This window comes from Musca autumnalis, unplaced genomic scaffold (assembly GCF_047663935.1).
Source record: "Musca autumnalis isolate F117 unplaced genomic scaffold, ASM4766393v1 scaffold_2, whole genome shotgun sequence".
Taxonomy (NCBI): domain Eukaryota; kingdom Metazoa; phylum Arthropoda; class Insecta; order Diptera; family Muscidae; genus Musca; species Musca autumnalis.
The window spans coordinates 240318237-240335140 of record NW_027411755.1 but is presented as its reverse complement, the minus strand read 5'-3'; the positions used below and the strand labels follow the sequence as shown (position 1 = coordinate 240335140).

The 16904-nt window shown below is 36.0% G+C and overlaps 1 protein-coding gene across 1 annotated transcript in view; it reads right to left on the bottom strand.

Moving 5' to 3' along the window:
• Positions 1 to 12480, bottom strand: part of Gsc (goosecoid homeobox) — a 46109-nt gene extending 33629 nt beyond the window's left edge. The window contains exons 1-2 of the mRNA XM_073971124.1: positions 11516 to 12480; positions 1878 to 2248 (exon numbers count right to left, since the gene is read on the bottom strand). Coding sequence (XP_073827225.1) covers positions 1878 to 2248; positions 11516 to 12290 — 1146 coding nt within the window. The 5' untranslated portion in view covers positions 12291 to 12480. The remainder of the gene's footprint in view (positions 1 to 1877; positions 2249 to 11515) is intronic.
• Between the last annotated feature and the right edge of the window lie 4424 nt (positions 12481 to 16904).

Here is a 16904-nt window from a genome sequence, read left to right as displayed (position 1 = left end):
AAAAATTTTGGCCGAAAATACCCAATATTGCGATTTAATGCCAATAAAAAAAGAATGAATGTCCGAAACGTAAATACTTAATTTTTTTCAAACAATATTAAAAATATTCAATAACCGTCCAAAATATCCGACCAACATCGATTCCTCGACCATTTCGGCCATAATAGTGTCCAAATTCTTCCGAAAGCTAAAAATTTATAAATTTTTAATTATATTTATAAAAACTTGGAGACAATTACAACAAAATTAGTTGCTTCTTGGTAGTTCTGGTAGCCATAGTTATGGAGAAAGAAACCCAATTTGCTTATAAGAAGTACAAGAAAGAAGTCCATTACAACGTCCAGAAGAAGTCCATTACCAACGATTACCTCAAGGCCTCTAGTTACAGTTTACTTCCGTCTCCCTTTCCCTTACATGTTGACATCTTACAAGTGTCAAGCAAGACATCAAAGAGAAAATCTCCACACTAAAGCTTTACAAACACCCCCATACCGTGACACACAAAAATAGCCCAGAGCCAAGATTAAAAGGACACAATTAAACACCTTTTGTCCAAAACCAAAACAAATTTTAGCCTCCTCTACATTTACCTTTTAAATATTTCTCTCTAATAAGCCTCTAATTACTTAGGCTTAGAAGAGTGAGGCATAACATGGTAGTTGTTGTTGTGCCAAATCTTGGTAAATGTATTTTGCTTTAAGCCTAAAAATATAAAGTATCTTAAGTATGTGCCACCTAATGTGTAATAATAAATAATCAACACCCTCTCTCAAGCACACCTTCCTTCTCTCACAGAATTAATCATGGCAAAGTGTGCCAAAGGCAAACTGTAATGAAGAGAAGGTGGCGGCTGGTGATTTCTAAGTGTAAATGAGTTACGATAAATGTGACATTAGACATTTAATTGTGTGTACATTTGTTTGTTAAAACCTTAGAAATGTTGCCGCAACCAACAACCCTTTGCAAATAGTAGTCCTGAAACATATGCCAAAGGACAATTAATTTGTTGAAATGTTGTTATCAACACCACACATCTGTTTGACAATAAATCCTTACAAATTCAACACTTAACTCGGCATCGAGTTGATTTGAGTTGTGTTGAGGGAGGGTTGGGGAGATATTTAATTACCAATAAATGTTAACAAATTGATTTGTCAATTGTGGGCAAACGAAGTTGTTTGTTTTTTGCTTGACAATAAACGAATTTCCGTAATGGATTCATGGTATCCTGTGCTGCCTTCTTTCCCCATCCCTTGATGCTTTTAAGGGATTTTATACGCTTGTGTTTTCGTTTTTTCTTTATCCTCAATGAGTCCTAAGTGTATTTAAATACTTTTGGGTAACGCTTTTGTGGCATCAAGCATCATCATCACGCTCGCCTCTATTAGGGGTGGTAAGCCAGAAGGCACAGGATTCCCAGGCAACTGAAGCATAAAGTATTATTTTTCCTAAAACAAAACAACGTTGAACGTCGTCATTTGTTTACATTGCCAATAAAAAAAAGAAGAAACCACAAATGATATCTCACTTTTGGTGGAAGCTTGTGACCAGAGACCAACAACCATTATCTCAGCTATCATGGTATTTGTTTGCCAGATTTGCTTTGGTCCTTAGATCCTTAAATACAACAAATTAACATTCACAACATGATTATCTTTAGTTTCAGCAGCAGTTAGGAAACTTTTTTTCGATTGTTAAGGAAACCTCACAATCGCCGGCTAAACAAACAACGGAAATTCGTTCGTTTTTTGGTTCTCACATGAGGAATCATTCTTTTGAGGAATCATTCTTTTGGTTTCCCGAGCAACTTAATTTCCCTCCTCAAAATTTGTAATCAAAATTAAAATCCCAAAAAAAAATCTGAATTCTCAACTTACCTCAACTCTTTCTTCTTTCAAATCCACCTTTAAGGCCAATTGCTCCCTTAGCACAACATCAGGATAGTGGGTCTTTTCAAAAGTCGCCTCCAACTGTTCCAATTGTTCTTCAGTGAAAATTGTACGATGACGGCGCTTTCGTTTTGGTGGTGGTCCATGACCCAAATGGGCAGCCATATGATGATGGTGATGACCGGCATGGTGGTGTCCAGCATGATGCAGATGATGATGGGCAGCGGCATGATGATTGTGCGCTGCTGCCAATCCTGCCGCTGTACCATGTCCTGTGACATGGGCTTGCATTTGGGCTGCCGCCACATGAGCCACCGCAGCTGCATGCATATAATTAGGATAGAAGTTAGGATAGGCAACTGTAACGAGGGAAGGAGGAAGAGAAAAGAAAAAATTGTATTACAAAATTGTTCACCTTTAGTTAAATGTAAAAAATGATTCTGAATTTTTTTTAGGTTATCAATAATTTCCCGACGGCAGAGAAAGGATCGAAGAAAAACACTTAAGCCGTAAACACATCCAACGTTTCATTAATTTCCGCAACAAAATCAACAGCTACTCTGTTGTAATTGAATGTCGTGGTCGACAGTAGCAGAATTCCGACCACAAACTGGCCCAAAATCTTAGGGGTCACATTCGACACTACTTTCACGTCGTGCGCGCACGCCACAGCTATCTGCGACAAACTGAAAAGTAGGAACAAGGTCCTCAAGTCCCTAGCCTGCAGCACTTGGGGTGCAGATAAAGAAACCTTGTTGACCACATATACCGCGATAGGTCGGTCTGTGGTAAGCTATGCGGCGCCAGTCTGGTCCTCGAGATTATGTGATACGAATTGGAAAAAGATTCAAACTTGCCAGAATGCCGCCCTTAGAACATCAACAGGGTGCCTCCTCAAATCTTCAGTGGACCATCTACATGAGGAGGCAAAGATTCTTCCAGTAAAGCAACACAATGAGATGCTTTCGTTGCAGTATCTGCTTGGATGTTACCGTGTGAGCAATCCTAATCACCATCTTGTGGGTAGGCCCGACACATTCAGGCAGATCGGGAAGGATATCCATACTCTAGAGGGAGAGGTCCAACGATACAGGAGAGAACCCCTAGATCAACAAGCATATCAAGCAGGTTTGAATAGCATTCACACGGAAGCAGTTGCCAAGGCCCTAAACAATTATAGTGAGAATAAAGTACTCGGAGTACATCCCCCATCTATCGCAGCTGAGGAGCGTCAGCTGCCACGACAACCAGAGTAGTTTTGGCTCAACTACGCTCGGGATATTGCAGTCGCCTAAATTCTTATTGGGCGGAAATCCATCGTCCCGTGCAAGACATCTGCCCAGTATGCGGCATGGGCCCGCATGACACAAAACACCTTTTCAACTACCCAGCCAAACCTACTCATCTAACTCCAGTGGATCTGTGGTTACATCCCATCGAAGCAGCCACTTTCCTGGAACTGGAGATAGAACCAGAGCCAGATTGGACAGAAGAACGTACATACAAACATAATAACAAACACTGTTACAACAACAACAACAACGTTTCATTAAAGTTAGGCTCATTTCTGATAAAATAAAAAAAGAGCAAGGTCAACATAGATCGAATTTTTCTTCATTGTTTTTATCAGAAATGGCGGCCAACTTTACTGAAACTTTGGTTGTGTTCACGGCTTTATAGTTGGCGGGTAAGTTTTCAACAAATGAATTCATTTTATTATTTCATTTTTCTAATTCTCTTTTCTTTCTTTACAGCAAACTTCATGATGATTTTACATACTATTTTCGTTAAGTGCCTCTGTGACAACTGTTTTAAAGATTTCAGTCGTCAAGGATTTTCCGGATCTTAAAGAGAGGAACAACACTTAAGTCGTAAACACATCTAACCTTTCCATAAAGTTGGGCGTCATTTCAGATAAAAGAATAAAAAACAAGGTCAACACAGATCGAATTTGTCTTTATTCTTCTTATCAAAAATTGCGCCCAACTTTACTGAAATGTTGATTGTGTTTACGGCGGTATACTAGGCGGGTAAGTTTTCAACAAGTGGTTCCATTTTATTATTTCATTTTCCTAATTCTATTTTCTTTCTTTACAGCTAACTTCATGATGATTTTACATACTATTTTCGTTAAGTGCCTCTGTGACAACCGCTTTAACGATTGCGGTCCTCAAAGTTTTTCCGGATCGCAAAGAAAGGAACAACACTTAAGTCGTAAACATATACAACGCTTCTGTAAAATTGGACGTCATTTCTGATAAAAGAATAATAAAGCAAGGTCAACATAGATCGAATTGTTCCTCATTCTTTTTATCAGTAATGGCGCCCAACTTTACTGAAACTTTGGTTGTCTTCACGGCTTTATAGTTGGCGGGTAAGTTTTCAACAACTGATTCCATTTTATTATTATATATTATTTCATTTTCCCAATTTTATTTTCTTTCTTTACAGCTAACTTCACCATGATTTTACATACTATTTCCGTTAAGTGCCTCTGTGACAACTGCTTTAACAATTGCAGTCCTCAAAGGTTTTCCCGATCGCAAAGAAAGGGACAGCACGTCAGTCGTAAACCTATCCAACGTTTCTGTAAAATTGGACGTCATTTCTGATAAAATAATAAAAGAGCAAGGTCAACATAGATCGAATTTTTCATTATTCTTTTTATCAGAAATGGCGCCCAACTTTACTAAAACGTTGGATGTGTTTACGGCTTTATAGTTGGCGGGTAAGTTTACAACAACTGAATTCATTTTATTATTTCATTTTTCTAATTCTATTTTCTTTCTTTACAGCTAACTTCATGAAGATTTAACATACTATTTCCATTAATTTCGATTCCTTTGTGACAACTGCTGTAAAAATTTTACTCTCACCTTCTTTCTCCATTAAGCATTTCCTTGCTACTCCCAATAACACCTCTTTATACCTAAACTAACCGCCATGACCTAATATTTATTGTTAGTAGTCGCTCTTTAAAACACCACAAATACCTTGGGAAGATTAGAATACAAACACACAAAAATGCAAGCCTGTGGCGAGTCGTTGTTGATTTCAATTCCATACAACAATATTTTCATCTTTCATGGTTGAATTAACCAGCATTATGCTTAAAACCGAAGCTTTTTATGCTATTTAATCAGCAACCCTGCTGAGGGCATAACCAAAGAAATGCAAAATCCACTCATCACCCCCTCACAAAACATAACCTCACTCACATTTTCAACACATTATGGTTTAAAATTACCACCCAGACAGAAATGTCAAGGATTTGATGCTGTGGAAAAATCACAGGCTAAAGCAAAAGAAAAAAACAACGAAATTGACTTCAGGGGGGTAATATGGAAAATATATTTCTAAACAGCTAAATATGCTTAAGCAGAAAATGCTTTTTATTTTTTTCTTCCATCTAATAAAAAAGCTCCAGTAGCCAAGTCAGCAGTAGAGTCGCATCAGGGCACATTTTAATACCTCAGGTGTTTTGTGTTTTTTATTAGCGGTAATTCACGTTAACGGGAAGAGGTGAAGTGGAACATTTCCACTATGTAAAGTGCTTTTTTTCACTCTCTAAGCAAAATCATCTTTTCCGCTTTATTGCTTTGGATGTCTTGTAACAAAACATTTGCTAATCGCTTCAGTATTTAGAATTATTCTAAAGTTATGCCATCAAATAATATAAGCCGTTTTATATTTCAATATTTAAAAAAAAAATGTAGGGAGAATGGGGAATTCTTAAGATTCATCATTGGTAAGGAGAAAAACGTCAGAACATTTCTAATATAAGTCTGTCTGGTTACTTTCCCAGCAAGAATTGTCCAGCAAGAACTTTCTCAGAGAGTAAGGGGTTTTTATTCTCTTTTGCTAGAAAATTGTAAAAAGTAAACAGACCTTCCCAGCAAAAACCAGCAAGCAATCAGCTGACTTGCCAAAACAGAACAATTTGTCCGCCAACAAAGGAAGCAAACACGTTGTATTTTATTAAAAATAAAAAAGAAAATGAAACAAAAAAGTATTTTTCCACTTTACAAATTTGTTCTCCATAAAACAATACAATTAGACCATGTTATTTCCACAATAAAATTGTGTTTAATGTTCACAAACATAAATCAACAAAGAACTAAAAACGGCTGATTGATTGTTTTCAGGAAGAAGAAGAGCTTGCAAGTGCTTGCTAGAAGAAATTTGTCCAGCAAGAATTTGCAAGCTCTCAGTGAAAGAACTGTCAAAATGTCTCTCTCGAATCGCTCTCTTTTGCTGGTTTTTTGTGTTAACAGACGACTTCCAGCAACAATTGGTACAAATTGTTACAAATTTTAGGGTAACCAGACACAGCTTATGTCTAGATGCGGTGGCAAATTTGAATGATTCACTAAAAGGAACAAAAGTAGGCAAATTAGTAAAACCGCCACCAAATGAACTAAAAGAACTATATCCGGTCGAAAAAAATTATTTTAAAATTAATTAAAATTAACCAGTAATTGCCTAGATATGGTGAAAGTTTGGCTGGAAAAATTCATTGTGGACATAACTTAACACTTATAGGGTTCAGACGATCAACTGTTTCTATGAAGAAACTCTAAAACATGGAGCTAAAATACATTATGATTTTACCAAATAAACTATAAACTAAGAGAGTATACCTATAAACTACTTGCCCTCAGTAGTTAGGAAGATCAAACCTGAATTAGTTTAATTGAACGATGATTCTCTGAACGGAACGGAATATACATATTTTTATTAAGCCGCTAGCAAATTAACTAAAAGAATACATATCCTGCTAATATAAATTTTTTGTTTTAGTTTAAATTCAATTTAAATAGCCAATGCATGTACGAGAAATTATGTTTGTTTTGCCTGCAAGAGTCACTAAAAACATTGTTGACATAATATAGCAACTAGAAAGATCAAATGAACGGCTACTCTAATTGGAAACATTAAACAATGGAGCTAAAGTAAGACATGAACTAAATTGAATTAGATGATTAAGAACTAAGAGATTATACGAATAAACTACCTGACTTGGCTAGCTGAAGAACTAAGGTATTAAAAGAAGTTCACAGTAGAGTCGTACAATCTAGTTCATTTGAAAGATCTAGTTCAATAGCTTAGCTCTTTTAACTGAGAGTTCAGCAACCTAGTTCATAGTTCACTATCCAGTCCAATCAATCGGATCAGAAGCTCTTAATCGTTCGTTTGATGAAAACACATACATTCACCAATAGGAAAAAATTGGAATAGTATAATTAAACTACGAAAACATTACATTTAGATATTCTTATTCCATTCATAAAGAAATATTGAGTTTGCATTAAGTTTAGAAAAAAGTTCTTCGAAAAAAATTTAAGCGACTGGCAAAAAAATCTTATGTTGTGTGTGTGTAGAAATTACTGCGAAAAAAGCCCAAAACAAGGCACATTGATTAGGTAATGGATTCGATGTATTAGGATATGTTATGTCAAAAATGTTCTTTATGTAGAAATTACACTTCCCATTGATCCAAAACATAAACAAACCTCATTACCATGGTGTAAGAAAGAAGGTGATACAATAATAGCAACCTATGTCTTCATTTGCTGTCAAAACATATTTTTAATCAAAAATAAATAATAAATATTTCGCTTCTATAAAAAATATCTGTGTACAACATCTTTGTTTAAGCTTCGCGAATAATATTTTAACGTTTTCTTCTAACTTTTGTGGATATTTCGCGCAAAAAAAATTTGACAGCAAATGAAGACTACAACCTAACTTCAACTATTGGATCACCTTGTTAAATTCGCCTTGCTCATTACATTACGAAGGCATCACTTAGCACAGAAGGCTCCATTTTATTCATATGTGAATGACATTCTGAACTAGATTGTGAATCGTTCGTTGATCGTTCTTCGTGGGTCTTTCGGTCGGCGGCCAGTAAGCTATTGACTATAACGAACTATATCGATTGATCTAGTTCATACGCTCTTTTCAATGAATCGTTCAATAGAACTAGTTCGTTCATGAACTATACAACTCTAGTTCACATACATTAGTTCAATTGAATGATTCACTGAAAGGAACAAAAGAAAAATGTTTTGTGAAGCCGCTAGCTAACGAAGTAAAATAACGAATATACTCTTGAATTACAATTTATTTTTATAGGCGAAGTTCATTAGTTAGAAGTCTTCTCGCCATCTTATATGCCTGATGAGCTGAATAACCACCAGCGAAACGATCGTAGTATATTGGTTGGGTGTGGGACTTCACTAGAATTTTGTTTTCAAAAACAAATTCAAATTCTTATAAATTAATTAATATGCATGATTAGAAGGATAAAACGGCAGATCAATTAATACAAACGACGATATATATAATACTAAACTTCAGTATTCCATTGCAATTATTTAGAAATGGTTCTGTGATTTAACTCAAGTTTAACTGTGATTTATATTTTTGATTGCTTATTTATTGAAAACTAATGTAAAATATTTAAGTTATATTTAAGTAAAATATTTCACAAAATAAAAACCTAATTAGAAACTTCTCATCTGTAACTAGAATTGAATAAAAAATACTCTTGAAAAAGCTTGAACCAAGTCAAAGAAACGTTGCGCAGAACCCACAAAAATACCTCAACAAAGGCCTTTAAATTGAAATAAGAGTTTAGCGCCAGTCTTAGGGAAGACCATGTAGAAGACATCAGGAAAGGCATTTTATTCTATGGAAGATCTGATATTTCCCATTATACCTCTGCAAAAACATTAAGTTTTTTTAGGAAACATTAGCGGAGGCCTTTGTCTTCATTGAAGGCTCAAGAACGGACTAAGTGAAGGCATCATTTGAGTTCTGTTCTGCACGTTCATTGTATTCTAAAAAATTAAATATATTATACTAGCGGACCCGGCGAACTTCGTCTCGCTATTAAGGAATAAAATTTCATACAAAAACTCAATTTTCGATTTTTCCAATTTTCCTTTGATGAAGCTTTCTTTTGAACAGAATATTTCAGTAAAGACCTTTAAATATATAGAAAAGTTCCCTAACTATTTTTAATTAAAAATATAACCTTAGCTTTCATTCTATCGAAGGCCCTAAATGATTTCAACTAACTTCTTTTGTACAGAAGATTCGTGGAAAGACCTTCACCTGTAACCAGTAACGAGTTTTAATTGAAAACGAGACCTTTGTCCTCATCTTTCAGTTTTACCAAGGCTCTAAAAGTTTTCCGAGGACCTATAGAAGCAATATCGGTTGAAAAATAGCCTGAACCATGTTGAAATGCAAACAAATGTATTAAAGGAATCAGCTAGTCCATTTAGAGATCTGAAATAAACGCTACGTTTCTTTCATTAGAATAAACTTCCATCATACAATTTCAATGGAAAGTGACAAAGATACAAGTCATTGATTTTCTTATTTTCTTTCTTTGAGATAGAGGGGACTCCGGAAAGTGGCAATGTGCTTTCAAATGATGAAAACGAACCAAAAAACAGAGATACTTAGCTTTCTTAACTCATTTCTAATCAAAGGATAAAGAACTGCCTAAGCAAATTCGAACAGGGTTGCCCTTTGCCTTTTATTCTTTAAACAGAAATGAAACTGTCGATTCTGGTAGAAGAATAAAAGACAAAATGCCGCCAAGTTGGAATTTTTCATTATTCTTTTGATTCAAAAATTTATTCAAACGTTGGATGTGTTTTCATATTGACTTGAACCAAGAAATCCTGCTGCTTATAATCTAAGCCTAACTGGCACGGAGTACTAAGAACACCGACGGTGGTGAAACCTTTTAATAAAATTATCCTAGGTCGAAATGCATCCTTTGCACAAACATATCTCTCCAGCACTCTCATGCCACATAGAAGCTCCATAGATCATATCAACACTATTCGTATTCTGTAGAGTTCAATACAACACTGCACATTACCTTTGTCGAATTTACAAAAGCTGTAAGCCGTAAGAAGTATTTTATATTAGAAGTGCCAGAAGCCAGCGCAATACCAGTTAAGAAAACCCGATTGATTATAAAAAATTTTAAAAGAAGTGATTGCAGAGTTCTCCTTTCAGGAAGCTTGGCTGATCCATTTTTTATTATTTATCCATATTTATCTTCGCTTCTTTTTCATACTGCCCCTGGATAAGATCTGCATTCTGCGCCTAAACCAAAACCTAGCGCTTAACACAAATCACCAAAAACCACAAAACTGCGAATATCCAGTGATGGATGGGGTTGATAGAATTGGTATGGAGGAGACCAGGGAAAAAGTTATGGTCAAAGATTTAAAATGTCAATCGTTTCTTCAAAGCATCGGCGGTATTTAAAACCCCCTATTTTCACAAATTTTTCAATTAGACAATTTTCAGTATTGCAGTGAGAGAGTGAATTGGGGGTATCGGCGAGGTAAATGTGAGTGGTAATTGGGGACCTTTGAGTATTTACGTTTTTGGGCGGGCAAAGTGTGGGAGCAGGACCTCAAGTTCCCTTGTCATGGTTGTATGTCGTGTTGTAACGTTTTATTTTGTGTTTATTTGAGTGCATATTTCCTTTTTAATTGTTCGACCCCTAGGGTTAACGATGAAAGAGATAAGAACCCCCTGAACTTGTTTGTCTCGATTAAGCGTAGTTGGAACCCCACCTTAGCGCCGAAATAGGCGGTACGCAACAATATTTTGTGTATGAATGAAAGAAAGGACCAGAACATCTTATAATCTGGTGGTGGTTAATAATACCCTTAGGATTACCAGCAACATGGAAATCCATATCAATGGGAAGCTTTCTGTCGTATCAGAGAATCTTGTACTTTGTCCTACTGCCCATATATCTAGCCTGACTATGGAGAGGTACCTATTGGTAGCATCGCGGTGGTTGTGGTTTGGAGAGCTTCGTCTCCGTGTTTAGTTGCATTCTCAACCGTGTGCTGTGACCCATAGGGCAGCGGATGTGTAAGGTAGTACTCAACCCCCCACCAAGAGGGAAGTGAAACCATATTTGTGGATCTTCGAATTGGTATCTTCGGAAAAGACTTGGAGGAGAGCTACCACTAACAGTACTCTGGGTAATGGCAAAGGGGCACTGGCCGACGCATGGTAGAGCCGTCAAGGCGAGAATCATGTAAAATCCCTCGACTTCATTTGGTCCTAGTTAGCCATTGGTAGTGTAGGGAGACCTTATCATTCTTTCATAATATAGTTTGCCACAAAGGATGAACATTTTTCTTTTGTTTATAGAAACATAGTTCTTTAAAATCGATAATGTTGAAATTTACGCCTTTTTCATTTAAGGTTTCAAAGTTAGGTTAAGTTTAAAAACCGGTGTAAGGCTGGAATCCCTTGCTCCTTCAAACATAACCTAACCTTGAAACTTTAATTGAATAAAGATGTCAATTTTAATTTCCTTTACATGTCATTGAAATATTCTTTACCTCTGTCAATATTTTTTTGCAAAAATTACTCTTTGAGTGATTGATGGATGACCTTCAAGTGTCATGAAATCCCTCAAACAAAATTCCCTCTTTAATTGTTTCACTTTCCCCATGAAACCCCCAAACAAATTTCCCTCTTTAATTGTTTAATCTTCTTAGCAAAACTTTCATCAAGAAAAAGGACCGGCGAACCAAATAAAAAAAAATATCACATTACCGGCAACTTACCCAAAAAATCCGAAGGTGAGGCAGCAGCAAAACCCGTTGCCGCTGCTGCAGCCAAATGGCCCAAATGTAGGCCAGGATGTTGTAGCATGGCGGGTACACGTTGTGGCCTTAAAGGACTACTGGCTGCTGAGCTGGAATTCGAACTGGGTGAGGTGGGTGATTCGGTGGAACGTTTAATGATATGATTGTTGTTGTTGTGATTAAGATTTAAATTATTGTTATTTGTTGGATTAGTTGCGGATTGTGGATTTATGGATCTTGAGCCCAATATGCTGTCAATGCTAAATATGCTGGCTGCGGCAGCAGTTTGTACCGCCGCCGCTGTTGCATTATCACGAGTTAGGCGTTGAGGATGATCATCATCCAGGATGACAGTGTTGCCGGACTGGGAACCATCATCCGAGGAGGGGGTTTGAGATTGTGAAATGTGATGTTGCTGCTGCTGGAAGACCGATTGTAATCTCTGGCCCAAATAACCACATTGTTGGGAATTCAGTAACATGGCAGTGGTCAAGTAGGCAGCATTGGGTGTGGTGGCGTTGGTGGTGTTGTTGGTGTTATTACCGCCGGTGTTGGGTGATCTGCTGTTACGATTTGCGCTTTGTTGCTGTTGTAATTGTTGCAATTGCAGTTGATGTTGCTGCTGTAAATGCAATTGCTGTTGTTGTGTCGTCGCAATAATGTGGGGAGCCATTTGTTGTTGTTCGGCCAGGGGACTGGAGGATGGACACCTTTTAATTGTTAATCCTGTGGGTGACGATTGGGTTTCAACCATATTGTAAAGATTACTGTGCGGCGAAGGCGGTGGTGTTGTTGAGGGGGTTGCCCGTTCGTGGCTATCACCACCACTTGTGTGGTTCCGTACCAAGGTAATTTTGAATTTGGTGGAAGCACCGTTGCTGGGATCGTTTAATTTAGGCTCCAATTTACCAACAAGTTGGTCTGGAGCGGGCCACAATGAGGACAGAATTTTGAATAGATTTTTTTGTTACTATTTTATTTTTTAAATAATTTTTAAAGATTTTTTTGGGGGTTCCTTTTTTATTTAAATTTTATAAATTTGTTAATTTTTAGCACTTGTTGTTTTTGTTACTTTTTTAATTTATTTTCTTTGATTATCTCTAATCCTCTTTAATGCCTTAATAATTTATTTTTTTGCTTCTCTTAATTTTCTCCACACTTTATTAAGTTATTAAAATATTTTAATTTGTCACTTTGATGAGAGATAAAAATCTACTAATGCTTCTTCTTGTTCGTTTGACAACGGTCGGTCTCTTGTTGCTTGTTAGAAATCCGAAAATGATATGCTGTACTGTCAGTTGACACGCTAATAAACAACTTAACAACTTGCAAAACCCGATTTTCCAACTTACCCTCATCCAAAATGCTGAACAAAGCAGTCAAAGGAAGCATTCATTAATCCCCTGCTGCTCTCAGTTGGTCGGTCGGTCACACGCATACACCGTGGCCACGCCTTTTCCTCTTTACATTGTTGTTTTCACTTCATTTTTTTTCTTTGCCATGTTGAAATTCCCTCAAACATCGGTTCAATGAATGGCTCTCACTCCCTCTCTCTCACACCCTTTTCCAAGACATAATTCCATTTATTCTCTCTTTATATTCCATCTCTCTCGTGTTGCCATTGAAAATACCGTAAGAAATACCAAGAGTAGGCACTCTCATTAGGTTGTGCTGAGAGCCCGAAAGTAAATAACGGAGAGTTGTATTGGTGTCTGTTGTGTGTGGGGTGTTTTGTGATTGGTTGATGAGGTTGTTGTCTCCCTAATTGTTTTGTTGTTATTTTGCCATTCATTCACCATGAATTGAGGGCTTTATTAGGAAAAGTAGCAAAAAAAAGATGTCACAAAATTGTCATGGGTGGTATGTTGCTGCTCATTAAAGGAATGCAAAGCCTTGTTGTTGTTGTCTTGTGTTTATTGTGGACATGATAATTGCGCATCCCAGGGCCTCAGTTACTCTCCATGAATAATCGCCATTCATGGCTTCTTGGTATGTTTTTGTTGTTGTTGCTTTGTTTGTGTAAAGCTATGTGGTAGGGATTTGCAGTGTGGAATTACAATATTTGTAATGGGTAGGCGTTATATTTTTAATAGTTTTATGGCTTAAAAGAGTCTCATGCTCTCCAAACAGACATCTACCAAATTTCTACCACACATCTGACAACTTGCCCTTGGGTGACAAACAAAAAAATAAAACTACTGGACATTCTCATTATCTCAGTTCCATGTAAAGTTATGCATCTCCAGTACATAGCAGAAGCTACTGTTTTTGCTTTTAAGAGAGTAAGCCGATGCAGCTGGCTGCCACAGTTTTTCACACTTCCCGGCAGAGACTTGTAGATACATATAGACGATACATATCCTCAGCAGCAGTAACAAGGCATCCATCCATTCTCATCAGTAACGGCGATTATCTTATTTAGACAAAGTCAACGTTATTATTTTGTATCTCTGTCAGACTTCTTTGAAAACATACCACTCCAAAGTAGTTACCCCCCCATCCCCTCCCCCCCTGCTTATTTCATGGACTTTCAAAGACCCCCTGAGAAAAAAGTTAGCACATTAAATGTGCTGCAAAAGGCAAAGAGATGATGATAATGTTAAAGAAGGGGGAGATTTATACAAATTCAAGATGGCTTAAAATCATTAACATAATATCTGTGGTGGTATCTCCGCCTTTGTGTGCGTACTTGAGCTCTTATTTATATACTATGTACATATATGTATGGTGGTAACTGTATGTGTACATAATTTTTTGATGCAAGTATGGTAAATCATTTTTATCTTTAAGCAGATAATGACTAAATTAATGCTTTTATATCTTTTGTTGTTGTTCGTTCGTTGGTTGCCTTCCTTCATTGTTAACTTCTTGTCTCCTCTGCTTTATTTCTTTGTTTCACATAATATGCGTTTTTTTTTATTTCGAAATAATTTTATGCATAAAAATATTATTTTTTCTAGGGAATTATTATTCAAATGTAAGTTTTAATGGGTGTAGTTGTATATACATACATAAGTGTGTGTTTTTAAGAAAAATGTTTTTAATATTGTTTTTTAAGAAAATATCTTAAAAAAACATTTTAATCAAAATTTTTAAGGAATAACTGAAAAAAAACAAAAAAATATTTTTTTTTAAGATCTTCTCCGAAGGGAGTGGAATCCGATTCTATTGTTAGGTCTGTGATATAAATGGTGCTTCGACCCGGATATGAAACAGCGACCTATAAAATAAACAAGTAAAAAAGTATCAGTCGGCTTTGCCGACAGAAATATACCCTCAGGTTGTGTGGATTAAAATACGTTCTTCCCAAAAAAATGTATTTAGGGGGGTTTCAAAATTTTGGGCTATGAACTGACAAAAATGTGGCTTGGATTGAAGCTAAAAAATTTGTTTGGGTGGCACCCCAAGCATTTGACCGATAGGGAGGCCCACATTTGAACATAAACTATGTTTGGACAAAATATTTAGAGATCCAAAGTTTGGACCAAACCTGTTGCTGCGTTTATGAGATATTGCACGTATCATTTTTGCGAATATTTTCCGGAAGGAGTGGACCTATAAGCACCACCTTCGAATTTCATCTAATATTCGAAGAAATATTACGACATTCGGTTCGAGCTTTCCAGCAACTATGTATATGGTAACATGGGGCGCCTTCGCCACGTTTTTGTTCAAAATATTATCATACCAACACCGTTAAAGTTTTTTTCAAATATTATTTTTGGTACAAATATTAGCATATCTTGACTATAAGTTTTGATACATAAATTAAAAATACATTTAAAATTTTGTTTTTAAAATATTATTTTGGAGAATTTACAAAATGTGTAAAAAGTGACAGCTTCGCCATCGATATTGTAAAGTTTAAATCTTGGATAATTCTTCATCATGTGACCTTTCCAATATACTACATCAGTTTTGCTATGAAAGCCGTCATTCCCTAGTAACTCGAAATGCTAATGGAAAGTCGATCGACAATATTTTCAGTAATATACAAAATACGATCATAATAGACTCCATCGAATGTATATTAACTGATCACAATATAATATCATGTAAACTAATTTGTGACTTTGTAAATCATGAATATATTCAGAGATCCCAACGTCATTGCAATTATGACTTGTTAGCAGAAAATGTCATAGAAAATTTAAAGTTTTTTGGCAATGCCAATGAAGACATGACGCTACTGATAAACACATTTACTGACTGCGTTAATACATCTACCACAGACAGGAAAGAAATAGTGAGCACAAGATATGCAATTACACCTTGGTTAAATGAACGTTTGTTGCCTCTTATACAGTTTAAGAAAAAGTTAATATCAAGAGAAGAAAGAAAGGTACAAATCCCAGTTTTGACACCACAATAAAAAATTTAAGTAAAGTAATAAAAAATGCATCCAGAATCTGTATGAATTTCTTTTATCGGACTAATTTGGAAAATTTGCAACAAAATCCGAAAAAATGTTGGAAGTTTCTAAATGAACATTTGGGCAAAATGACGTCTTCAAAAATACAATTAAAGAATGCCAATGGCGAATATTTAACAGATAGCCAGATGTGTGATACTTTAAATGATTTCTCTGTAAATATACCCAAATGTTTAAAGGAACAACTATAGCATTTTCCCTTAGATAACTTCAACATGTTCAATACATTGGCTTCTGTTCCACATGTATTTACGTTTACTAGAATAAATTGTGATGACATTAGGGAGATAATCTCAACACTACAAATTATTAAGAGTCCCGGATATGATGATGTTAGTGTGAAGATGTTAAAGGTGTGTGAGGATGTTTTTGTACCAAACCTGGAAAAAGTATTTAACCGCATTATTGATTCGTCAATTTATCCAGAGAAGTTAAAGATTTCAAAAATCATATCAATCCCGAAGTTGAAGATGGCATGTGATATGCAGAGTTTTAGACCCATAGCATTACTATCGACATTTGACAAAATCTTAGAAAAGATTTTGCACAAACAGTTAAGTAAGTTCCTGGAAGAACATAATTTGTTATATAATTTACAATTTGACTTTAAAAAAGGCAGAGGAGCGCAAGGAGCAGTAGTCAATGTAGTAAACACAATATGTGGTTATTTGGATAAAGGATATGGGGATGTTGCAGGAGTCTTTTACGATTTGTCGAAAGCGTTCGACTTGGTAGACCATAAAATATTACTAAATAAGCTTCCGTATTATGGAATTTCTGGATATGCTCATAAACTCATAGAGAGCTATCTTCATAACAGAAAGTAATTTGTTTAGATTGATAAATGTTGCAGTAAAATGGAAAATGTTCAGTATGGAGTGCCTCAAGGCAGTGTGCTGGGTCCATTACTGTTTACACTATATGTAAATGATATTT